At 36.0% G+C, this 27610-nt stretch overlaps 1 protein-coding gene across 2 annotated transcripts in view; it reads left to right on the top strand.

The window, feature by feature from the left end:
* Nucleotides 1-553: 553 nt before the first annotated feature.
* Nucleotides 554-27610, top strand: part of LOC149087865 (uncharacterized) — a 48851-nt gene continuing 21794 nt past the window's right edge. Inside the window, exons 1-9 of one of the 2 annotated variants that reach the window (XM_089242148.1) lie at nt 554-1020; nt 16017-16423; nt 17807-17894; nt 19661-19761; nt 19882-19966; nt 20177-20327; nt 21170-22593; nt 24158-24261; nt 24922-25034. In XM_089242148.1, coding sequence (XP_089098274.1) covers nt 999-1020; nt 16017-16423; nt 17807-17894; nt 19661-19761; nt 19882-19966; nt 20177-20327; nt 21170-22593; nt 24158-24261; nt 24922-25034 — 2495 coding nt within the window. In that variant the 5' untranslated portion in view covers nt 554-998. Of the gene's footprint in view, nt 1021-10457; nt 10539-16016; nt 16424-17806; nt 17895-19660; nt 19762-19881; nt 19967-20176; nt 20328-21169; nt 22594-24157; nt 24262-24921; nt 25035-27610 lie in introns of those variants that run through there. The other variant, XM_089242152.1, reaches the window with a different exon arrangement.

Genomic DNA, 27610 nt, shown 5'->3' with positions numbered 1-27610 from the left:
TAAAATACATTTCAGTTCACTGCAATTACCAGTAGCCTCTATTTCCCAGTAATATCAACCATGTCTGGCAACTTTTCCCACGTTAGGCAACTTTGTTGGCGAGAACACATGATACGATTTTCATTTCCGTATTTTTCCTAAACGAAATATGGTCAGACAGCTCAATTTCACGATGACCCGTAAATAAAAGATTATATGGTCATAGCGAAAGATACAAATTTCTGAAATTTAACAACACATCATCCAAAGTCTTATTAAAAAATGCAAATGTTTAAAAGAAATATGAAATCATTACTTTTTATTCTTAAATTCCAATAAATCTAACCTGTTAAAAAAAAAAGACAAAAAAAAAAAAAAAACCTGTTAAAAAATCGTTTAATTCACGCTTCAACGGTAGACATTTCATTATTTCTGCAACCGTTTAGTAGATTTACGATAATAAACGTATTTAGATACGATAATTTTCGGCCTTCGTCTCCTATAACAACAGAGGGAAAGCTACCGACATCATCGCCCTCCCCCCCATCCCTCGCACCCCTCACTCTATTTTTTTACGCGTAGCAATTCACTGTTGTTCGGCCATATTTACATGTTAGTTCATTATTCAAGTCAATGATCATCGTCCAACCGAAATCTAGTCGATTGTTGGAATTAATCGACCCAAGCCTCGGACTTATGGATTTCATGGGATTTTATCGTCTGCCCGGATCGTTTTTATACAGCCGTAATTATGTCAGATTTGTCCGTTTTAAGAGATCCGTGAGGAGCTTGTGTGTGTGTTGACGATCCGTGTTAAATACATTGTTGTTTTTTTTTTTCTTCTTCTTCTTCCCCCTTCGTATTTTTCACATCGTAACGTGAGAATCTGTGTTACGGATCCCAAGATATACGATAACTTTGTTGTTTTTTTTTTTTTTTATTGTTGCGATTACAGCGCGAATTAATACGTTATTTTCTTCTAAACATTATAGCGGCGGAAATGTCTATTTTTGTTTTGGATGACGTATAAATCACACAATAGTAAGTTTTTGTATACGTTTTTATTTTGATTGTTTGGAAATTTATATTTGAAGAACGTTTGTTTTTTTTTTTCCCCCCATTCTTGTTGTACGTTGTTACTGTTGGTATTGACACGACGGGTCGCGAAATTGGCGGAAGAGATGTCATATTTTTGCAATTTTAGGCTTACGGGCAATTATTTAAGTTTTTCTTAAGTATTATAGGGATCGCTTTTTGACATTATTGGATATGGATGATTTTTTTTTTGTCAATATTGATCCGGGCAATTTGAGGGTTTTTTTTTATATTTTATTTTCAAGAGAAGGATGATGCGTCCGCTTACCTGAGCAAGCGCTATTATATTTGAGAAATTGAGGGTAGGATGACTGTTTGGTGGAATTTTTTTTTCTCAAAACAAATGGATTTATTATAATGAAAAAATTTGATTTGTTTTTAAAATATTTTACTTGTGATTAATGGGGATAATCTTAACCGGTGAAATTAGAAGAAAAAAAAATTGGGGCTTTGGATAGTTGTTTATTATGAAAAATATAATTTTACTAAATTTTATAAATATCTATGGATGTGTTAAAAGTTATTAATATTTTTTATGAATATCATTTGTGGAATATAATGATCTTAAAACGAGTATAAATCTTATCCAAACAATAACAATGTACATTAGGAGTCAAAAGATAAGCGAAAGTGCTGAGGGTGGAGAGAAGGATGATTATGTGGATATATAAGTATTGGATCAGTTAATCCTTTGTGATGCTGTGGGGGGGGGGGAAGGTATATCCCCCCATGACCATCCTGTATCTCTGCACATGGTCTCGAAACAGTGGTTAATGGTTTGTTTATGCCAAGGCTACTACTAAACCAGGCATGCACCTCGTTCATATTCCTCTGTGGAACTTCTAACAAATCAGTACATGTTGGAATGTGTATAGTGAACCTTCCGTGAAGTTTGTTTCTTTGTAATGCTTGTTATGTGTAGTGCTGCCATCTGCAATGAGTTTTTTCTCAACTTGTAGTGTGCGAAGGGTAATGAATGAATGATTGTACCGTTGTAGGGCTGTTGCTCTCGGCGGCGAGGCTTTTTAAAGGGGAGATCTGCTCGCATTTGCACCTTAAAGTTGGGAACCGTAGAAAACCAAGTTCAGCCGACCGCCACTGCGCCGCAAGTGGGGTTTGAACCTGGGTCATCTCGATGCGAGTCCGTCACTATGAGACTTATGTCAAGGCTGTGATCAATCTTATCTGCTGTTTTATAATGGTGGCGTATGTGTCTCACTCGCCCTGAATCTTAGTTCGTTGTGGTTTTTCTTCGCAAATTTGCCATGCTTTATGAATGTGTATGGATACGCCATAAGTTATGAATTTTTTTTATTAACATTACTTGTGAAATAATGACAATATTAGGCTCTTGAAACGAGTTTAAATTCCATCTGAATACTCATTAGAAATCAAAATATTAGCTATGATAGACTTTTGCACCAGGGGTGGAAGAAGGATGAGTATGTCAATACATAAGTATTGTATCAGTCATTCCTTTTGATGCTGTGGGAGGGGGGGAAGCATTATTTACTATACCCCCCATGACCCCTCCTTTTTAGTTGGTTTTCTGCGGTTTTCAAATTTCGAGGCATGAATGTGAGCCGGTCTCTCATTTGAGTGCCTCAGTAGCGCAGTAGGTAGCACGTCGGTCTCTCATTTGAAAAAAGTCTCTCTGCAGGAGAGAGGCAGATGGCAACACCGGCAAGACCACAAAACAAGCACAACTCTAGCAACATGAATATGACAGGGCCACACATTCTGATATGTACCGCTTCATTAGAAATTAGCTCCTCGTACACAGAGGAATGTGTACAAGGTGAATGTTTGGTTAAGTTAGTAGTAGAATGTCCCCTTGTACCTCTGCGTATAGTCAAACAGTGGCTATTGGTTTGTTTATAATGGGGCTGTGATCGGCCATTGGTTCGTTTGTTTATGAGCTATATTTTTACAAGTCTATCTTGATTTAGGATTTAAATCTGTATATGAATAGAGAAAATCCATTTCACGGACCTGAAATTCTCAACAAACATCTTCATACACACATCATCTGTCGCAACCTGTCTCAGTTTACAAAATATTCTTCCCTTTTCTAGCCCAGGGTGTGACAAATCGTGAGAAAAGTCTAGGTGCCAATTAAATATTTCAGGAGCCAAGCGTATTTCTTTGGCCTGAGCTAGTAAACGCATACACAGAAAACCTTAAGCCCCAATAACAATTTTTTAGTCACCATGACCACCTGGGATTTATGAAGTCCTGCTGTGGCCTATCATACTGGTCAGGTGTAGTTTCGAATCGGATCATAGTATATTTCAGAAAGACGAGACAGCTATCTTGGAATGGAGGACGGCAGTTACTGTTGTCTGTAAATAGATCTTAATAGCTGTTGATGTTGTGCATCCTTGTGACTTGATTGTGATGCAACTTTACTGTAACTAATACAGTGGAATCTCTCGATAACAGGCATCATGGGACTGAAATTTTTGTCAGCTGATAGGGTGCCCCTTAATACGTAGTGAAATAAATTGAATTTTTTGGAAATCTTTATGGTCTTGATTCATGGAAAAAATAGCAATATTATGCTCTTAAAATGAGTATAAATTTTATCTATATGATATAAATGCACATTAAGAGTCAAAACATCACTCGAAGGTAGAATTTTCAATGCTGGGAGGTGGGGGATGAGCAGGATGATGATTATATCAAACATAAGTATTGAATCAGTCACTCTTTATGCTGTGAGGGGAAGGCATTGTTCCTCTATGATCATCCTGTATCCCCACCCATAGTCAAAACATGTCGGTTTGTTTATGCCGAAGCTGTGATCAGTCGCTGATTGTTTTTTTTTATGTAGAGGCTGTGATCAGTTATTGATTGGTGTGTTTATCAGCTGTTTTATAAAGATGCTTGTACCTACATAGACTTATTCGCTGTGGTTTTGCTTTGTAAATTTCTCTTGCTCTCCCTCTTTTTTCTTTTCTCCATGCACATCTCATTTCGGACTGCACTTTTTTGCTATACAAAATCAAAAAGACGCAACAGGAGCTCCTTCGATTAATGATGAATCCATCGTTGGCGGGTTCTCCTAAGTTCAATGTTCGACTAGTGCACATACTGCTTGGCTCACAAAATATTTTATGACAGCTGTACACATGGATAATAAATCCCAGCAAACCACTCAAGGACAATATGCATAGCTTGCGCATGTAGATGCACCTTTATAAGTCTCTCTTGATTCAGAAAACATATATCTGTATAAATCAAGCAAGTTCATTTCACAGTACCAAAATTCTCTACAAAGTTCTCTTCACACAATATCAGTCACAGCCTGTCTACATTCCGGGAGATTTGTCTCATCTCAGTTCACAAAATATTCTTCTTTCCTCCCTAGCCTATCTATTCACAATGATCAAGCATATTTCAGAATCTGATCTCAATATATTTTGGAAAGACCAGACAGATGTCTCTTGGGAATGGAGAAGAGTCGTGATTGTTGTGTATAAATAGATCTTAATAGTTGTTGATTTTATGCGTCTATGACTTGACTGTGATGTAACTTTACTGCAACTAGTACAATGGAACTGCTCTATAATGGAGACCATTGGACCAAAATTATTGTTTGCTGATATAAAGTCTGTTAATACGTAGTGAAATAATTTGAGACCCTGTTCCACAGTCTTCGAAAGTGTACGTTAACTGAAGGTTTCTGCTAATGGGAGTGTCCATTGTGGAGGTTCCACTGTATTATATAGCAGTTAACCTTTGTCAATATTAATAGCCTATAAAAACTTTGATTAATGTAATTGAAAGGATATCTTCTAGATCAGTTATCAATGTTTCAGATCTCAAAACTCATAATTGTGGAGCCTTAGCTGGCGATCTAACTTTTGATTATGAATCCCAGTACAGGTGCAGACAAAAAGGGGGTATTGAGAGGTGCCTAGGGTTGCTAGGCATCCTGTACATTCAGGGTTAAAGGGAGATATGCAGGTGAATGAGGCAAGTAAAGGGTTGTATCTTAAAGATGGTGGTTTTAGGGGAAATAGTAGTATGAGATGTGCTGCCATCTGCCATATAAATCTGGAAGCAACAATTTGGGCTTTACATATTTATGCATGGATATTTTTAGCCTGATTGCTTTCTGCACTGAATTTTTTTTTTAAATGGGAAAATTATTTGCATTCGCTCCTCAAAATTACAAAACCTACTTCACTGGCCTGCCAATGTGATTCTAGATGACACAACTATGGAAAGAAAAAAGGTTACTGACATCACATGAGTTTTCATAATTTTTTGGTTCAGTAGCTCTTCAGAATTTGCAGCTGGCTCATTCGTCACTACTGCTATTTCTGCCAATCGGGGAAACTCCTTTGCTGAACATTTATGACAAACTAAATTATGAAGATTATCTGCAGTTATATACGCGCAAGGGCAGCTGTTGGGCTGTGTGGGTGTACTCTGCAGCTAAGTTGAAAAGCAGGAGAAGACTTCGTGAACCAGAAAAATTGTGGTCGGGGAGGTGTGTCAAAATAGGTCCTGCACAGGTAATTTTTTCTGCAGTTGTTGCTGGTTATACTTAAAACATTGGTAATATTCATCAGTGTTCTTCAACCTTTGAACAACCGTGGACCGGTGAAAATATTTGAAAATTTTCAGGGACCAGCAGGAGTGAAATAGTTTGTAGATTGGCAGGGGCGGATTAAAACATTTGGAGGCCCTAAACACTTGAATGGTTTTGGTACCCTTGCCCCATATCTAAAAGTATATATTTCTCGATATCTAATCTATGAAGAGGGGAAAAACAGTATTAAGTTAAATTTTATATTTCAGAAGTAACATAATTTAGGACAGAATTATGATATGATTATTTTTAAACATGGACATTTAAAGTCTTTCTTCCTTTTTTTTCTACTTGCAAATCATTGCTAATATCTCTTGGATCATTTTTGCTTATTATTGCAACATCTTTGAAAGTTTTTGGAATTTTTCTTTCACATTTTCCGAAAAGACAGACCTTAGATTTTTAGACTTTTTTGATCAAAATATTTAAAGATATTTTTTCCAATTTCACAAAGTGGCTTCAAACACAACCACTGAATCTTGGCATGGCCGATATTACATTTTTTTTTGGTGAACCATAATCATTGAGTACCTGTTCTTTCAGATGCATTTTTTAGTTGCAATCTGTTAGCATTGCTTTTACTTTTATGGTAGATAGACTAAAGCATCTTCATCAGGGCCGTAGCGTACCTTCTCAAGGCAGTACCTTCCCGGGGCAGTGCTTTGGTTGCCCCAGCCTAGTTACAGCCCTGGTCTTCGTACCTATATTCTAGGAGTTCTAGAGGGTGGCTTGACTAGGCTGTGTAGCCTATGCGGATGCAAAAAAAAGTTTTTATGCAAAATTTCAAACCATGAGCGTACTGGACTGAATGATTCACAGAGAAACCTGTGATTTTTTTTTAAACATGACCCTCACGCACTCCTAAGAGTTCTGTAAGATCTGTCCAGGAAATTTGTTAGTGTTAGTAGACATTGAAGAACCAGGGTTAGCACCCAGACTTGTGCAGAATCAGCGGCTAGGTCCCTAACCTCTGGACAATTTTTGACACACATTCATCTGTCTTTGAACACAGCAGCAGGTTTTCTGGGTTATTTTACTGGTGCAACTTATTTGCCAGAGAGGCACAGAAACTGTCTCGCACGGGTAATAATAATAATCAACTTTAAGATGAAACCCCTAAAAAACCATTCAGTTGATACGCTTAGAGATTTGAGTATTTTTAAGCTCATGTCCTTATTCTGTAGAACTTTGCTTACTCTTAAATTTGTCATTTTTGTATTGATTGAGTATTTATCTTATTGGTTTGGAATAATAAATGATTTGCTTTACTAATGCGTGAGTCTCACCTGGACAAACCAGAGGACCTCGTGAGAAGTAGATCTGTTTACAATTTGCAAGAGTTAGTATGCAAATTTGTAGGCAGGAAATTTTATCTGGTAGAGAAGGCTCCCTCAGAAAAATCAGTTTGTCAAAGGGTCCCGCATGATGCTGTTAAAATAGCTAAGCTAACTTTATATATAGAAATTGTGTGAAATCTCATTCCAAAAACTCAGCATTAACGTGATCTATAGTTTGTTATATAATCAGTTTTTCTGTATTTGTGCCATCCTTTTGATTTTTGATGAATGTTTTCACCTATACAATCAATCGAAAATTTTAGGATTTTCTGCCAGATACATAATGCTGGAAAAAAATTTACATAACAAAAAAACGTTTCGGCAACTTTTTGTGGTTCCCCTTTTCTCTTGATGCCCAAGTGCATGGTTATTTTGTTTAGTGGTTAATACGGCCCTGTGGATTGGCAAAAGTATATAAATAAGTGGAATAATTTGTGGAGTGACAAAAAATACACAAATAGGAGAAATCATTGCAGATCAGCCAAGAATACATACATGGGAGAAATAACTTGAGGACCAACAATTTATTAATAAATAGGAGAGAGTAATTTATGGACGGGCAAAAAATACATGAAAAGCAGAAAATGCTTTGTGGATTGGCACAAAATACCTGAACAGTTTTTAGGCAAGACCTCGACGTAGACTGTTATTTTATTCATTAAATCCAAGCTGTCTGGCAGTCGAGTGGTTAGGGAGCCTACAAAGCAGAATGTTTTGGATTGTTCTGCAACGAGCCCTCGGCTGACTGGAAATGTTCTGTAGTAAAAGTTCCCATAATAGTGTTTTTTACATAATAGTGTTTTCTTAAGATTCTTCCGGATTGTTCTGCAACGTACGTTGCAAATTTCGGCATATTCTGTTTTGGGGTAGAGAGCTAGCCTGTGCAGGCCTGGGTTTGAATTGCGGTTCGAGTATGAATGTCTGCTAGCCCTGACAAATTCCCTGGGCAGATTGGAAAGATACTTGGGAATAGCTGATGACCCTGATTAGTAAATTTTTGCCATAGTGGAAAAAACTGCCAAGGCAAAAATAGTTTTTGCTATATTTTTGCCAGTGGTAAAAATTAAAAAAAATAAAAATTAGAACATTTACTTTCATTGAAGCAAGTTCTGAGAATCTTAACTTATTTCACAAAGGCAAAATATATATTTTAAACTATTTTTTTTTTAACCTTTGGAATCAGCTGTTTTCAGACTGAATTCAGATTTAGATTGATTTTTATCATTTTTTTTTCTTTTGTAGTTATCCTTCTGATCCTTCAGTTTAGACATATCAATCAGAAAATCTATGTAAAGAAAAGGTTCTTGTATGTTTTTCGGACTTGCCCATGTCAACAGAAACAACATTAAAATTAAAAACAAAAAAATTAAATTTTACTGTTCTTCACAAATAAGTGAACTTTCATAAGAATTTTTTTTTTTTTTATTAATAAAACCGATATTTCCAGTTGGGAACATTGGCCATTAAAAGATTGATAAACAACACACATATTTTCTTAATGTATTGTATAGTTTCCTAAACTTTGTTTCATCGCCCTCTTCTTCAAATAATTTTCTCTCTCGTTGCCCCCAACTCAATGAGCTGACCAAATCACAAATAGATGGGGACACTTACGAACTTGATTGGGTTGTGTCAACATGAGCTTTAGTAGACTAAAGCTGGTGTTGGTTGTGTTACATGCTGGAAAATAAAAAGATCAGCATCTCTTATCTTTTCCTGTATATTCTCATTTATAAAATTTTGAAGCTATTCATTTTAGCCTTCAGTCAGTTTTTGTAGTTGTTTTTATACCATCCCTTGGTGTTTTGAAAAACTTATCTTAAAATTTTTGGTAGAAGTTGGAATGAATCAAACAATTTTCCATAGAAATTCCGAGAGGAATGCTTGCAAGGTGCATTCACCTTAAAATTAGCTTTTCAGCAAAGCTAATTTTTTTGACAAAAAAAATTACAAGTATCGCCAATAGATGGTGTGACCACCAAAAAATACACTGCTAGGTATTATCAACCACCTCATTGGGCATTTTGCCTGTTGTGGCGTTGTTTTTGTATTTATATTATAAAAATAAAAATAAATTCTCTTCATTCCTGTGAGGTGAATAACGTGCTTTCTAGAAGAGATATTTGGCTTATAGGCCTAAACAAGTACAGTGAAACCCCGATTTAATGTCAGTATTTATTTAATTGGAGAATTTTGATGCTATCACAAGTTTGACGCTATATTGAATCCGGGTTTAACATAAGTAATCTCTAGAAATGAAAGATTTGTTCACTGAAAATATTTTGCCAATAAGTAGGGTTGATGCGACATTGGAGGGTTCTATAACAGGGTTCAACTTTCCAGTAAGTGGTAACATCCCTGTCGTCTCTTTTATTTCTTGATGTTTTAAACTTTTCTTTCTTTTGATAAAGAAAAAAATCCTGGCGGGTTCAAAGTGCTGATTTCTTCAAAACATGAAAAGGAAGGGGAGAAAACAAATTTTTTGCTTTTTTGGGTCTCGTTCCAAGTTTTTTTAAACTAGAACATATTTTGACGGTTTTTACCTCCCAGTGTCGACTTTTATTCTTGTCTTAGAACTAAATATTCACCATTTTGAAACTTCAAAAATTTTATAAAAACGATAGTGAATCTTACTACTATTAGATGTGCTATTTTTCTTGCTGAAAAAAAATTTTGGCATAAATTTAATTGTTCATAAATTGATTTAGCCGCATACACACAGAGGTAAATATTATTGGATGCTATATAGTTGTGGGCCAATGATAGTTATAATGATGTTATAAAGTTGTGTTGATTTCTCAGCATATCAATTAGATGAAACTTCTAGAAGATATTGATTCTGTGTTATATGGCTTTTTTTATTTCTGCCAAATATTCAAATCCATCCAATGAGCGTTCCCTTCATCTACATGATGCTTTCTTTCCTATTGTCTTACTTTGCAAATGCTATTTTTATAAACCGTTCCTAACTACGCAGCCAAATACAGCCGAGGTTCTCCGCTGCTGGGCATTATGCTAATTTATTTATGGAAGGATAATTCCTGGCACAACACCGCAACTGAAACATTTCGGTTGAGCCAGGGCACGTCCTAAGTTGCCACATAAGGTTTTGTCGCTGTAGTCGGACTCGAGTCATGAACAGCATCATCAAGATCATTGGCAGGATTCCATCACCAGAGGATTTTTCATAGGTCTCTGTTGTGCTAAGGACGCTGCAGACAAGTACAAGGAGCAACAGTCCGTAAATAATCGCTGCGGTTAGAAAAAAAACCGTTTTGGGACTTTTTTTTTCCTCTCTCGCAAGAGCAAGAAACGCAAGGGAATGCTTATGTCTCTGTTGCAGTATTTTTTTCCCCGTTGACTCTTAGTGTCTTTAAGCTCTTTACCTGTTCACTGTGGAAAAAAAAAATCAATTTTTTTTTCACGAAAAGAAAGCAAAGACGCTGTTTGTTTCTGGTACCTGTCTAATTAGAGTTACTTCAGTTGGTGGTGGAAGATATTACTGTATTTCCAAAAGATGAAAATATGTATGTATTTTTTTTTCTCTTTTGTTGGTGCTACAGTTTTTCTGCTGATTAATAATTTTTTTTTTATCGTCTTTTCTTCGCCAATTTTTTTTCCTTCCCTCATTTAGCTTCACCCTAGACTCATTTTTTTTCTCACCAAGGTATCTATTATTAGCAAAGAGAAAGGGGGATTTTTTTCTGTTCCTTGGTTTTAGTGGTTTTTCCTATGTTTTTCCCCCTCTTCTTGTATTGATGATAAATTGCATTTGATTTCAAAAGATAATGTGAAAATATTAGATCGGTTGATCTAGCTCTATGAGGGAATGCCGCTTAATGCATCAGGCCCTAATAGGTTCATATAAACAGCTTCTGTGCAATTTGGTTTCAGTGATATGCAAAAACTAGAAAGGAACCTGACTTTTGTTTTGAATCAGCAAAGAGAAAAATAAATCTCTTGCTTAGAAAATTATAACATGGTGAGGCATTTTGTGAAGTACAGGGTGGTCATAAAATAACTTCACTGAATACAAGTTCCCAGTGGCTGCAAAAATCCACTAATTCTAATGAAAGTGTGATAGGTTAAAAGATGTTCCAAAGTATGGTGCACCAGAGATGAAAAACAAAACCCTATCGCTCTCAGTTATGGCTACAGAAACAAAACTTTGAAAAATTCAAATGACAAAACTCATTTTTAGGCATTTCAAAATAATCGGGGCAATAAAAGAAATCATGAATATTGTTGAAATGGTAATTGTAGCACCATAAACGCCAGGGCAGGACACAGACTAAGAAAGATCTAACCAAGGGGTTGGTGCATTAACCGCTCTGTCAGGGACTTCCTGCTAATTGGGTTGCTGTGTTTTTGAAGTGTATGACATCCATATTTGTTGTGGGCACCTTTTTCTCAGCCACCTCGTTGGGCATTTTGCCTGTTGTGGCATTGTTTTTGTATTTGTATAAATCTGACCTAAATGCCTGACTGGGCAATTAGCACATGACCCCCCCCCCCCGAGATCTTCTTTCTCAGTCTGCTTCCTGCACCAGCATTTATGCTTCAAGGGGACCATCCCCAAAGCAGAATATTTTGCTTTGTTTTGCAAGGAGGCCCTCAACTGACTGGAAATGTTTTGTAGTGAAAGTTCCCAATAATAATTCTTTCTACACTTCTCTTAAAATTCTTCCAAATTGTTCTGCGACATTCATGACAGTTTTCAGTATAATCTGCTTTGGGGGGGGGGGTACCGTTTCAACATTCAACATCATTCATATTTTTTTTTACTGCACTGATCATTTCGTTATGCATAAAAATGGGTGTTGCCATTTTAATTTTTAGAAATTTTGTTCCTGTAACTGTGAGTGAGGGATTTTTGTTTCTCATCTCATTCTGGAGTGTCTAAAGCCGGTTCTGGACATTTTTTACCAGTGCAAGCAAATGGTATTTCGTTGATAAAAAAATCACCCTTTTCCCTTCAATTGGCACCCTAAAAAATTTCCCCCCTTCAATTGTCACCTTCTGTGACCATGTAGTTCACAAGATTCAAGATCTGGCCCTGGGAGCATCATACTCTGAAACACCTATAGATCTATCTCGAATTTCATTATTATTAGTTAATTTTTAAGGTTACTGGGGTCTTAAATATCAGCGAAGTTATTTTATAGACCACCATGCATTTTTGAGAGGGATTTAAAAGCTGGAATCCCTTGTGACCACACCATATTGCAGAAAATTCTGCTTCGTTTTCAAAAATGGCTGCAACTTCAAGATATGGATTTGAACCCGTATGGATATTATTAATATAAATTATGATGGAATAATTTTTCATTTAGTTAGACTTGAATTGTCAAATCTGCCTGCTGATCTATATCAATATATTCCCTATAATGATATATTTCTCCCATCCCTTGAGTTCCTTATACTGCTCGAGACCATTGCTATATATGAGTTTCACTGTATTTTGCAAAACTTGATATTTGACAAAACCCTCTTACATGCGATGGCAATGTATTTTTCTTGAGTGGTATGTTGGGATTCCCCAAGCATGTGTACATCTGTCACAAAATATTTTGTTGTGGGCCAAGCAGCATGCACTAGACCAGGGCTTGACAAATCTGAAAAAGTTCAGGCGCTAGAAAAAATTTCATATCCACCAAGTATCTATTCCTCGACGAAATCAGTTCAAAATAGTGTATTCTTTGACTTGTCCGGGACTTACAGACTCTTTCTCATGCTAGCAGATACAAGCTGGCATAATTTCCGATAATTTTGTGCTGTCTGCAGTTTTCAATTTAGTTATCATAAATTTAAAAAAATACATGACATTATCAATTTTTTAGTCATCATAGTGACCGGCCCCCTAGGATTTGTGAAGCCCTGCACCAGGCGAACGGCAGCTTGGAAGAACCCACCAATGAGGGATTCATTAAAAGAGCCTGTACTGTGTCTCTGATTTTGTTAGCCAGGGCTGTAGTTGGAACTGTAAGCGGGCAGATTGTGGAAGGGAAAGAGACCATAAGGAGAGAAACAAAACACGTGTCTAGTCTGAGAAACAACATTTAATACAAGCAAGAGAAAAACTCATACAGCAGCTGTCAATTTGAGGAAAAGAAGAAAGTCCTCAAAAGAGGGAAAAGTTGCGTATATGGGGAAAGAACATGAATACATAGGGGGGGGGGGAATGATATTATTCCAACACCCTGACTTCATTTGACCCTGTATTATAAACATAACATTTCTTAATTTTACAACATTAAGTGCTTTCGTGAATATACTTCGGACCGATAACTTTAGAGTCAATATACTGAATGTCCGGTAAACCTTCATATTGATTTTCTCATGAATAAAATATATCGATGTGTTTCACACGATTGCTGGTGAGTGATATAGCACTTGATCTGTCACAGTACAGAGACACAGCCTTGCAATTCATTCTCGATTTTCTGTAACCAAAGAAGTTCTTGAGCGGTTGAGCTTCTTAACATGAACTCTGCTTTTGATGAGGAAAGAACGCCTGTTTGCTATTTCTTCAAAATCTGGCGGCATTGCAGAAGACATAGCCTGTATAATCAATTTCCTGCCATCTTTTTCTCCAGTCTAGTAGGAGTCATGTAGCCAACCAACTCTCATCTGTATTTTTGGAAGATGAGCTGAGTTATGAGTGACCCCTTGACTTCTCAGGGAAATTATTCCTGTGAGGGTCGCAACTTGCTCTCATCACTTTGAGTCTCTTGGGTGGGATGCCTTTAGTTGATATCTGTAAAACGTGAAAGTCTCGAAAGGGGCCATTCAAGTACTACGTCATCATCGATGGGGGGAGGGGTTTTGATTTGCTGACATTTGCTGACGGGGGGGGGGGGGTCAAAAATGGGAAAAAAATTGGTTATTATTATTATTAAAAATACTTGAACGGCCCCAAAGCGTGTATCGCAAGACATGTTGATACCACAGTTAACGAGTTTCAAATCATGAATGAGTCCTTCAGTATGCATCTTCTTGATGGTTTCTATATCTGTATGCCGTAATCTATACATATTTCAACAGTTAGCGATACCAATCTGCTTTTTATCTTTATGAATTTCACAATAGTTGCCATGAAAATTCACAAAAGCATCATGAAAAGTTAGCTGACGAATGGATATCAGATAACTGACCTAAATTTTTCATATTCCTGGAACCTGTGCCTAGCTCATGAATAGTTTCACTGTTTGCGACTTCAATATTATCTTTATATTAGCACCAGAATCCACAATTCAGTTTTCTGAACGGCGCTCACTTTATTTTCACTTGAGCTCCTGGATATTTTTCTTTGATGATTCCTTTTCCCCTCTATGTATTTTCTGCATCTGCCCTTGACATGGCCGGTCTTCTTGCAAAAATACCACTTTATGGAGTTTTCTTCTTGACGTGGCTTTGGTTTGAGTTTCATCATTATTTCGGTGAGGATATTGCCTGTATTAGTGTGTTGCTGCTTTCTTTTGTATTCGGCGATGACCTTTCGCTGGACAACAGTGAACGTCAACTCGGTATCTGCGCTCGTTTCCAATGCGGTGGTCATCAGGTCGAAGCTTCTTGGCAGGCTGCTGAGTATCATGGCAGTGCTCCAGTTATCCAATAAGGATTCCTCGCCGAGGTCCCTCAGCTTAAGAAAAAGTTCTTGCATGCAGACGACGTGTTCGGGAACATTTCCACCGTCTTCTAGCTTCAAGGAACAGATTGTCCTCATCAGGTGAACCTTGTTGGTGAAGGTGCTCTTCTTGTGATAGTCCTTCAGCATGATCCACATGTCCTTGTTTCTGTCGTGGATGTGGATTAGCTGATAATCTTCAACAGTTAGTCCGATATATGCTTATGCTTGGTTGTTAGCTTCCCCAAAGCAGAATGTGCCGAAATCTGCGATGTATGTCGCAGAAAAATTTGGAAGAATTTTAAGAAAAAGTGCAAAAAACACTATTACATGTATGGGGATTTTTACCGCAGAACATTTCCAGTCAGCCGAGGGCTCGTCGCAGAACAGTACTAAACATTCTGCTTTGGGAGTTGGCTTCATCCCATAGATCGAGGGCCCTTTGATTCCCCTCACCTGGATCTGGCCTACATTCTCGATGGCTTTCTTGAAAAGTTTCTCTTTTATTAGTAGAAGTTTCACTTTATATTTTCAGTTGGTATAGTTCTGATTATTCAGCTAGACTATACTGTCCCTGATGGTGGGCATTATCATAGTGAAGATTCCTGATGCACACGATAAAAAAGAAAAGTAATAAGACTTCTAATGCGATACCACTACTGCCATCTCAGCGAAAGACAAAACATGTAGAAACACGACTGTCTCAAAAGATACATCTCTTGGCCCATAACCTGTTGGCGGGCACAATGTGGAAGGGAAAGAGATGATGATGGGGGGGGGGGGAGAAATGAAACACACTTCTAGTCTGAGGAACAACATTTAATACAAGCAAGAGAAAAGACGATCATACAGCAGTGGTCAATTTGAAGGGAAAAAAAGTTCTCAAAATGGGAGAAAAGTTGCATATAAAAGGACAGATTGCATATTAAGGAAAAACATTAATACACACAGTAGTGGGGAATAATGATATTCCAACAGGAACCGGCTGTGCGGGGGGGGGGGGGAGAAACAAAGAAAAGAAGAAAAGCACAGTGAGTTTCATGCAAAATAAAATCAGAAGTCAGAAGTCAAAACGAGTATCTCACCACTGAGAACAAAAGACTTATTACGACCTACTACGTAGGGGAATATGGACGAGGTGCATGTGACGTGTGGTTTAGTAGTAATCAAAGCGAGTAAGCCTATACTGAAATCTGGAGAATTGTATGGAGACTCTCCCTCGATGACAGCATCCTGAGTAGGATCAGCTGTATTTTAAACAATGGACAAATTATTCTATTTCTACACTTGAATGTATATTATTAAAACCTATATTAAAAATATTTAATTGTTTCTTTGATATCCAAGTTGCCATTAATACAAAACTTTTTTTATTCAGACCAAAGCAGAGAAGCGTGCTTGCATCGAGACCCAGCACGAATGTCCCAGTTAAGAACTCGGATAAGAAGGATAACAAGAGAAACTGAACTGATAAGTCTGGTTGTGAAAGCTGTCAAGGAATCCAATAACTGTGAAGGTGCAAGCTTAACCTTCTTGGAACAGTTTGTACAGGATAATTGCAGTAGTGATGTGGTGACAACAACCAACTTCAAGCAGCAGCTTGAGATAGCATTGAAGAAAGCAGTCGTCAGTGGGAAACTCACAAAAGATGGCTCTCTATACAAGCCGAAGAAAGTGACATTCAGCGGAGCCGGTGAAAATGATAAGAAAGAGAGCTCGGAAAAGGAAGAGATTGAGAGTGTAAAGCCGGCTCGTGTACAAGAGAACTACTTTTTGCAGAGCAAGGTAAATATCTCAGTCTTTGCTTAATGTACGGTATGGTGCACACTGGACCAATGCAACCACAATGTGTAACAAAATCGACAGCAATTGATAAGAAACATGAAAGCAACACTGGTTTCATGTTTTTAACCAATCTGTATCGATTTCATATGTGTTGTGGATCGTATTGCTTTTTGTATTGGTCCCTGCCTATGACATATGGTCGAATCAGGCGGACTAACATTTTTATGCACTAAATTGAGGAAAATCGTTAAATCATGTTTAAGATGAAGATGAACATGCATACGTTTTCAGTCAATCTGCACAGATTTAAAAAAATTGTAACATATGGTTCAACTATATTTTTTCTTCCATTTACCAGTGTTGATAATATACTCACATATTGTACCAAAGGATATTCAGGGGTGATGCGAACTGTGTACCCAGTTTGTTCTTGTCCGAGTCTTTTCTGATGGGAAGTATAACAGAAATGGTGGTAACAACAATGAACACACAATGCATTTGTACCATAGGAAGTACCCCACCAAGGGGTTGGTGCACTAATCCCTTGGTGAGAAATACAGAAAAATAATGTTGAATGCTGCCATTCTCGGATCCGGTAATAAACTGTAGGTTTTAGTCAAATAGTCTTGGAGGAAATGACAATGGTAGAACAGAAATGACCAAATGCATCTACCAGTACAATTTGGGCTTTTTTTCCAAATGTGCTTGCAAAATTGGCCATGTAAAAAAAAAAATTCCGAGGGGGGAAGCTGTGAGAGACAAGTTTGGAAGACTGGTTTAATAATATGATTGGTTATATTCAATAAAGCTTTGATATGTGTGTTACTGCCAAAGCCTGAAGTTGATATATATTTGGCCGAAATTGGCAGTTGCTTGTATCCGAAATTTGACCTTTTCCTGGTTCCTATATATAGATCCCTATGATTCACGGTCATCGTCATGTTGGCTCATTTTTTTTTATAATTATGGCCATTTATAATTAGCCATGGCTAACCATAATTATTATGGTTAGCTATTGCAACCCTAATGATCAAAGGCATCTGAATATCTATATCTTAATGTTACATATATAAGAATGCATAAGGATCTACATATAGGTGCCGGTGAATGCCTGAATTTCAGACATTGGCCAGGTCAACTGGGCTGGCTAACTTCAGGCTTTGGCAGTAACATATATAAAGAAGTTTAGATGAGTGCAACTCTTCAAAATTATTGTTTATTATTTATCTGCAGAATTATTTTTTTATTTTCCTTCCCACTATAGTATGCATAAGTTATAATAGCTATTGATATATAAGCAATATACATTTTTTGGTGCTTGATGTTTTGAAAATTGAAAAGAAAACTACCTTTCTAATCATAAGTTGTGTTTGATTATTGTAGGAGAGTCTCTTGCATAACTCGTGGTTGAAGCCTGTGGACATAGCAGAAAATGATCAAGCTCACACATGCATCAAATGCAATAGAATAGGTTGAGTATAAGTTTTATTTCTATTAAAACATTTGCTGTGGTTTGGGGCCATGGGGACAAAAAACATTCATAATAGACAAATATATTTTTAATCAGTCAATCAAATGGCAAATTATATTTAAGAGCAAATATTTAAAATAAAACATCACAATTATGCATATTTATTAAAAAAACATAACCTGCTCTCATTTTTCCTCATAATCACTTAGGAAATTTAATCATTCATCACAACACATGATTATCTTTTCTATACCTATGGAGGAAAAAACTTGTTTTCACTGTCATTGTTTCGAAATCATTGCTCTCCAAGATCATGTTTCATTTTACGAAAAAAGTGAAAATCACATGGGTATAAATCAAAGTAGTTATTCAGGGATGAAATTAAAGCATATCTGGCTATGCATCACTCATTCCAACTTTTCTTATTAGCCTTTTGTCTCCCAAGATGTGGGGTTATCATGCAACAAAATGATCCCATATTTTGTGCATCCTTAATTTGTGCTTAATCATAGAGTAGAAGTGTATAATTCCCTTAATTTAGCAGAGCTTACACTTCCATATAGTTTCTGGTAGGCTGGTAATTTCGGTGATGTGCCTAGCAAGATGCCAATTTATGACAGCTTGGCCATAGATAGTTCAGATTTCACTATGAATATTGGTACAATTTTGAGAATTTATTTAGCGCGCAGACATCTGATGGTTCTTCAAACTTCTAATTTCAAATAAAATCCAGGACTTCTTAGTTTGCCTCTAGTAAATGCACTTAGTTATTAATTTAATTTGCCTTAGTTTGCACCTAGCAAACACATGTGAAGAAACTGGACAAATTTTTTGGAACAGTAAATAATCCTTTGCTTGATATGATTACAAAAGAAGACCAATGAAAAAAAAAATTGAAATTACCTAATGGATTTCAACGCACTATGGATGGTCTGAACTCACCATGGCGTTTAACTTATATGGACATATATTTTTCCACTGAGCAACTGGGAGTCAAGATTTGATATCTAATCCAAGTGGGATCCCCAGTCAGCATAATAGCCCAACTTCATGGTGCAAATGTGAGCCTATCTCCCCTTTAAAAAGTCTCGCCACAGAGAGCAACAGACCTACAAGCAGTACAAATGTAATTCAATCGTAACTCATCACTCACTTCACTTCTGAAATATAGTTGGCAGCACTAAAAAAATCAAACACAATATTACATACGCACTCAGACTGTTAGGTATACACACACACATTTACACTTCCGCCACAACTCACTAGGCAGTAAATCGCCCATAGATGGTGATAGACTTGAGTTGTGCTTCGTTTGAAAGAAATAAAGTCAGCATGATAGTAATTATTATATTTATCCTCTGAAGAGGACACCCATAGTGTGTTGAAATGCATTAGGGAATTTTTTTTTTTTGTGTATTTGTCTTTTCATTGGTCTTTAGCATTTAGGCAAATTTTATAGATTTTTATACATCCATGAAAAAAGTATTACTGTAATATGTTACCAAATAATGCGAAGTGTGACTCACATTTTTGATTATTCCCTCAATCAAATCAAAATTGTTTATTCAATTTAAACTTTAGTTTTTTAAATTAATTTTCAATGAGCCATTTTTTTTTTGCGCCATTGAAAAGCATCCAAAACTTGGATGCTCTTCCATTTAGAGTAAAGATTTATATTATGCATAACATAAAAAATAAACTCATTATGCAGAAATTTTCATACAAAAAGTTTTCTATTGATAAAAAAGTATTTTTCAATTTTCTAGATGGGTTGTTAGACCAACATAACCAAGCAAGTTCAAGTCTTTCAAATAAACTATGCATAGATTGTAAGATATGTTTTCGCTGTGGAGGCAGAAATAAACCGGTGAGCACATAACATTTTCATTAATTTGGAGAAAAAACATTGTCATACGTTTTGTTCTGTTTTTGTAATTTTCATTCTTTGAACTTCATAAAAATTACACTTTTTAATTCTTCTTTGTAGGAAGAACTTTTGGTTTGCAAATATTGTAGCTTTGTCGTTCACATGGGATGTTTATGCCCTCCTGTTACTACATCTCAAGGAAAAGGTATTTTCTTCTTCCTCTTGTTGTATTGTTATGTTATAAAACCAAATTAATATAATATAAATAACAAATATAATAAATGTAAAAATCAAATCATAAGAACATAAATTAATTGCGCAAAGAAAAATGTATTCATGATCTTTTATTTTTTATTGATTCTCCATATTTATTAGATTTTACTTTGATGTTATTGGTGAACTTTCTTTGTTTTAGAGCACTGGTGCTGCTGCGCATGCTTGGACAGAACTGACATGCAGCACAAGGATAGGGTTTCGACAGCTGGCATTCTTACATCAAGTCTACCTTCACCTATGCAGAATCTGTGCAGTCCAAAGGTTTTAACTGGATTTAAAGAAGTCAACATGTAATTTAATGTTTTCTTCATTTCTTTTCAGTCAAAAAAATTTCATGATGTTTTAAATTTAACATAGCTTTAAAAATTGGAAAAAAATACTATATGTGTATATACATAATTTTTTTTTGTGCTTCAATTTTCACTACTTGAAATTAATTAACAGCTTCCCTCACAAGATTAGATATTTCATTCCCTACGGCAACTGAAAATATGCAACGAAAAGCAGGTGACTAGTTGAAATACTTGTTCAATACCACCATGGTCAATCTAGGATTCACTGAAAGTATAAAATATTTCAGTTTGTGATTCAAGAAAACTGCAACTTGACTGATCCTATGTTAGGGAGTGGCTGTAAATCTTTTCTTAGTAATTTATGTGTGCATATGTCCAAAACATAAAATTCATCAGAAAGAAAAAAAAATTGGAAAGAAAGTATTTGCTTTTCACACACATAATTTGTAGTTTCTTAGTTATCTTTATTTGTTGGAAAAGAAGCTCTTGGTACCGTCATCAGTGTGAGTTCATTTTAATTAGCGTTTCCCCAACACCAGCTGTAGTGGCATCATCAGGATGTGTCGTAACTTAATACTAAATTCGAATATTTGTTTTTTAGCTGGGAATCCAAATAAAAAAAGTTCAAATTTAGTATCAGGTTACAACAATAGATGATACCAACTGCTAGTGTTGGGGAAGAGTTGAATGAAATGAACTCATTCCAACAATGGCCATGAAAACTTTATCAAATTCTTTATTCGTGTTAAATATTGAAGTTGAAACTTGATTGATTACTATATTGTGAAATCTGATTAATATGGCAGTTTATTAATGACATTCCAAACTTGTTTCAATAGGAAACCACCCATACAGATCCCTCTAAAGAAGCAGCTGTATAGGCGGCATGCTTTTTCACTTGGCCATTCTGAGACTTCGTTAAGTGAACATTCTACTCCATCATTGTCTGATGCTGTGAAATCTGCAAAGGATGATGATACTGTGTCGTCACAGTCATGTCCAAAAGCTGAAAAAGTACCACCCTCTGGTGAGGAGGGTTCACCCGAAGATGCCATAGGTTCCACTGGCTTGGATATAGTCAAACCTTTGGTTGCAAAACCAAAAGGTCTCATTGACGGGCTCTCCAAATTCTTCACACCTACCAACAAGAGGAAATCCCGTGTTGCCATATCATCTTTAGGTAATACCTTGACCATGTCTGAATTAACTTCTACCGTGGAACCTGTCATCAAAAGCCCTCCATCATCTCGGAAAAAACAAACCTGTGATCAAACTTTGAGCTCTTGCATGGAAAACCAGGAAAGTGCGGTGAGAAAACAAGAAAAAACTTTGGTACCTCAGACTAGTTCAAAAAGTACTGAAAAAAGATTGACATTTTGTGAAGAGAAGCGTGGATCAAAAAACATGAATAAGATTCCTCTGAGTCTTGAAGAAAGAACACAAAACACTGAAAAACATGCTGCTCCATCACAAGAAAGTAGATCACGAGGTGCATCGAACCAGACCACCAAGTTCAACCAGCAGCTGAAAAATAACCAAATCCCATACCTCACAATATCATCATCTAGTTTTCAGTCATTGTCCTCGCCATCATCAGTTGCCTCTGCATCAAGTCCCACCGCCACTTTGTCAGAAGTGTCTGGATTATCCAAGGGTGCTGCTTCTACAAAACTGAAAAACCTATCTGACGGTTTGTCTCACCTTTTCACCACAAATTCAGAATCTCGTAAAAGGAATAATAGAGGCAATTCGCCAAATTCTTTGCCTTCTAAGAAGGCTCGATCAGGTACTACAGTTAGCAGTGTCACAACATCTGCATCCTCAACAACAGCTTCTGCTAGTGCAGTTTCAGCTACATCTCAGCCGGTGATAAATTTTAGTACTGGTCTTTCTTCAGAAAACTCCAGTGATGCTGTTGCTACCAGAGAACTCAAATCTGAACCTATTAAGAAAAAACTGAACAAAAATACTAAATGTTCTGAAAGTACTGCGGATGTACAAGATAATGTGCATGAGGTGGGATTGTCATCCTCATCAGATGCTGGTAGTTGCAGTAGTAGTTGTAATAAAGACCATTCCCTAGTCATTCAAAGTACTGATTCTGTTAAAAACTCATTCGTAAAATCAGATGAAGATGCTGATAATGATAGCAGCAGTAGCAGCGATGATGATCTATCAGTGTCCTCTGAGAAAAGTGTGCATGAGGAACTATTTTGCAATAGAAATTCAAATGCAGGATCGAAAGTTGCTGGAAGTGAAGACAGTAAGTTAATTTTTTTCCCAATCACGTGTTATTTCCTGTGTTCAAATAATAAAATTAAGATATGTTCAAAATGGTAGAAACAAAAAAATTACTTATGTAAAAAAGAATTGAATCCTGTGTGGAAAGTTCATCGCTAACAATTCACTGTCATGAAATTTGCCAAAAGAAAAATTTACCACTATGCAATTCACTGCTGGGGAAATTTCATCGACATAGTGAATGAGAAAGTGAGTGTTTGATCAAGTGAGCCTGGTAGTTATTGAGTGAGTGAGTTAAGTGAATTATTCACTCAGTAACTCACCCACTCACTTGCGGGGTTTAAACTAGATAAAAAATTTCTTTAGAAAAAAAGCGAAAAGGTGAACTTTTTTTCAAAAGAAAAAAAACTGAACAAAAATACTAAATGTTCTGAAAGTACTGCGGATGTACAAGATAATGTGCATGCGGTGGGATTGTCAACCTCATCAGATGCTGGTAGTTGTAATAAAGACCATTCCCCAGTCATTCAAAGTACTGATTCTGTTAAAAACTCATTCGTAAAATCAGATGATGTACTTAAGCTGTGGCTTTTTCCACCAAGAGGATAAGCCAAACATTGGCTTAAAGCTTGTCAGTAGTGATGAATGTTCAGCTTGCCATGGGGAGGAAGGGGTTACTCCTCTAGGACAACATAATCATAGTGCAATAAAAAATAAACACTCAAAAATTTAATTTTTTTTAAATTTTAATTGAAAGTTCATTAAATACAGCACCTCATTGGCACTGGAACGCTCAGGCCACATGACCCCCCACCTCCCGAAGCAACTTTTCGAGGTTGCCAGGTTCCTTATAATTCATGGATATTCAACCCCAACCTGCATACACCCCTGTGGAACATACATACGGATGGCTTGCTACCCTAAACCATCCTCCCCATCCCCGGTTTCTTCATATCAGAGCTTCTACGGCACCTACGATGAAACATTCTTTTTGACGCAAGTTTTGTGAGCTTGACAATGCACTATGCTAATGAAGCCGGGTCTGTACCTGCCGCAAGAAACCTGTCCACCCCACCACTTTGAACCACTCAAAAAAAAACCTGTTTTTAGCCCACAGCTGGGGCGGGGGGGCGGTTTTGATGGAAAACAGGTTTTTGTACGTTTGTACATAGAGTAGAGGGATGGGTTTAGATGCAGCTTTATAGATTGCCTTCCGCACACAGACAAAACAGATCGGCTCCATGTTTGTCCTTTCTCAAGCTCTCTCACTTGCGTATAGGAATTCATTCTTATGGTAAAGATCAATGCTATTTTTGAAAAATAATAATAGAAATGAGTGAAACACTGCAAGAAACTCAGACCCAATTTTTTTAAAAATCAATTTTCATAGTATTGAGAGTGTCTTCCTTAGCTTCATAATTTATTGCAGCCATCCATAGAAACTACGGACAATCCGTAGCAGTTGGCAACTCTGAAAATGCTAAAATGATAATAAGTAATGGATAGATCTGCTGTTCTGTACCTCCTGTACTCATTTGATGTGATTTTTGCTTATTTTATCATTTTTTATGCTCCTTCATTCTTAGAAACAGAAGTTGGAGCAGCTGAAGATACAAAAGCTTTCCCTCAAGTTTCAGTCACAGATGAAGATGTCGAAATGTACAACAAGGCTCGTGAAATGGCATCACAGGTGCATAAATATTCGCTTCATATTTTTAATTGAATAGTTTAATTCATGTGTCTAAAACAAACCTTGTTTGGTTTTCTAAGCTATTCATGTAATTTTTTTAGAATAAGTTGAGTTTTTATCTAATGAGTTGCTTTGTTATATTAAAAAATATAATGACCATATATCAATATAACAACCTGTAGGATAGATCCCCTCTTTTTTGATTAATCCCACATTTTCATCCAGTATAACGACCTACAAAGACCATTCAATCCAATATAACGACCAAATTCGGCTCTGCCCCACTTTACAAAAATTGTGTTTGACCCTTAATGCAGGAGTATTTGATGCACAAACACGCACACACACTGAATTTCATTGCAACTGCTTAAATTTTAACAAAATGAATGATATATAATTTTTTATTCCTTCCATATATGGAAAAATCTTGAGGAGCTGATTTTTTTCAAATGTTCGATATATAATGACTTTCGTTATAATGAATGTTGACTGTATACTGTATATGAGATCTAATCTTCAGTATAGAGTAAAATATCAAAAACTCTAGTAAAAATCTCCTTACACAGAGACTCTACTGTATTTTCAATTATTTTTTAAACTGTGGTGTTAGTCCAGATTTCAGACATAAATGTGCATAATATATGTATTTTTCCCCCCAAGGTTCTTGGTGTGAATGAGACTGAAACAGCCTTCCAGAAGCCTATGCTTATAGAATTGGGCCAGTATGAAATTAAAACATGGTATCCCTCACCATATCCTCAGGAATTTTTAAGGTACCTTATTTTGAAAAGTTCTGTTCTTTGGGGGGGGGGGGGGGGGGAATGGTCTAAATATTTCTTTTATGTTGACTGCTAATGCATATACTTTAGGGATATATTTATTATTATGAATAAACATAAGTTTTTCATAAATGAAATTTTTGAGATTTGATCCCATGTATACATGGTAGATTTATCATAGCAATCTGATTAAAAAATAATAGGAATTTATAAATAAATAATAAGTTTATTAATGATCAATTTATTTATGAATTCATATAAATGTGAAATCTTCGCAGAGGACACTATGTCAGTTTTCTAAACATTTATTGTAAAACCTGTATAAAATGAAATGTCAAGAAGCAAATTATTTTCCCGTACCAGACAGGTGCCCGTATTATAAAGATGCACACAAAAATATATGCAGTGATTTATTTATTGTTTTTTCTGCAAAACTTAAATTTTGAGAATATCACCCTAACTACTATAAACCAACAAGTATTAAACAGATACATGCATATTTATTATTTTGAATTCTTTCATGTTTGCTGTTTTGAATTACTACACATTTGAAATTTCATATTAATGCACTAATAGTTAAACTTCAATATAAAACATTCTCTTGAATAGCAATAGAATGAACACTTACTATTGACAAAAATGAAAGATGTTCAATATTCAAAATAAAAAAAAATGAGAAATCGCATACCTTTTTGAAAATTTTGACAATGAAATAAACAACCAATACATTTTTGAAAGAAAGATTCTACATGTCTAACACAAATTTTGCTTTTCTCTTGCCACTACGACCTCCATTTTTTTGTTTAAATTCAGTACTTATATGTTTTTTGCAGCTGGTCGCCATCTCTACACTGAATGAAATGTTAAAACACGATATAGCTAAATTATGAACAGGATACATAATTTTAAATCATGATTTAAATCACATGATTTTTTTAAAACAGTTCAAATAAATCTCCAGCAATTTTTAATTAATACCTTTGGACCTGCTTATAACGAACACGAATATTATGAATTTTCATATATAACAAAGTTTTTCCTTATCCCGGGAATTTCATATTGCATCTCTATGCCATTTTGTTTGCTTATTACGAACACCAATTTCAGCAAAGTACTCTTATAATCAATTTTCAGCTGGTTCGGAAATACTAATTGTCATGAATTTCTTTGTTATATTATCTAAATCATGCTATCTGTAAATTTAACTTTCACAATTTCAACTTTCTTTGGAAGAAAATCTATTTCCGTTTGAGTATTGTAGAAATGGTAAAATTCTCTTCACTTCACTTTTTTAAACTTTCTTCTGTTGAATTCTTAGAGAAGGTATAGAGCCTCCTATACTTCCTCTAACGTTAAATCCTATTTTGCTTGCAGAAAAACTTTTAGGAAGGAAAGATTGAAGCTATTTGCTCCCAAGAATCCAACCTTCAAAACACCTTTTATGCACATTTGCCCATCTTTGAATAGATTCGAATGTGGGTTGTGGTAAAGTGATTGTGTAAGAGTTAATTTTTATAGTGATGGACTCGCGATGCGAGGATCCGGGTTCCAGTGGTGGTCGGCTGAAGTTGGTTTTCTGTGGTTCCCAACTTCAAAGCGCAAATGCGAGCCGATCTCCCCGTTAAAAAGTCTCGCCACAGAGAGCAACAGTCCTACAACGATAAATCATTCAATCATAACACTTCACTCATAGTTAGAAAAACTGGTGGCAGATGGCAGCACTACACATAACAAGCATTACAGAGAAACAAAAAAAAACTTCACGTCAGGTTTCACTACATGTACACGCACATTCCCGCATGTACCGATTCGTTGGGGGTTCCGCGGGGGGTGCATGTGTGGTGTAGCAGTAGTAGGTAGGGCCTCAAAAAAATGGCTCGGGGATCCATGATGTTCTTAAGTCAGCCACCTCGTTGGGCAATTTGCCTGTTGTGGCGTTGTATTTGTATGTGTGAGTTCAAAACACTAACCACTATTGTTTCACTAACTAAAACGCTATTGATTCTGAAATCAAAGCTATATAGCTGGTTGATAGCAAAAAATTGAAAAAAAGTGATGTATCAAAAAGAATTTGAACTGAATTCTTCTTCGGTTTGTAACAGAGGAATTGAAAAGAACGTTCTGGGTTGGTTCAAGAAGATTCAGAAAAAAGAGCTCATATTTTTGTAGAAGCACTGCTTTCTGAATGGTTGGTTCGAAAAAAAAAGCAGGCGAAAATGTACTACAGTGACCCATCCTTGTTAAACTAAAAGATATTAAATTTTGCATAATTATTAGGCAAACATTATTTTAGCACAAAACATTTACCTTACACAATCATATCAATTGAAAAAAAATGATAAAAATAGATTGACAAATATTTTTGTTGAATTGCGTGAGGTGTATATTAAATTTTAATCTATTTTTTTAAATATATTAGTTTAATCTTTATTTAAAAAATGCTTACAATATTGAAAAATTCTTATCGTGTTTGTATGTAAATCATGCTTCATTTCGCTTGAACACATCATTTTCGAAACCTGTACGGATATATCGAAGTTCACGTATAACGAATAGTTTTGCGGTTTTTT

This window comes from Pholcus phalangioides, unplaced genomic scaffold (assembly GCF_987345545.1).
Source record: "Pholcus phalangioides strain wild (caught in Gottingen) unplaced genomic scaffold, Ppha-v1.0 ptg000003l_1, whole genome shotgun sequence".
Classification (NCBI taxonomy): Eukaryota; Metazoa; Arthropoda; class Arachnida; order Araneae; family Pholcidae; genus Pholcus; species Pholcus phalangioides.
Note: the sequence above shows the minus strand (reverse complement) of the source record. Positions and strands in the feature narration are given on the sequence as shown.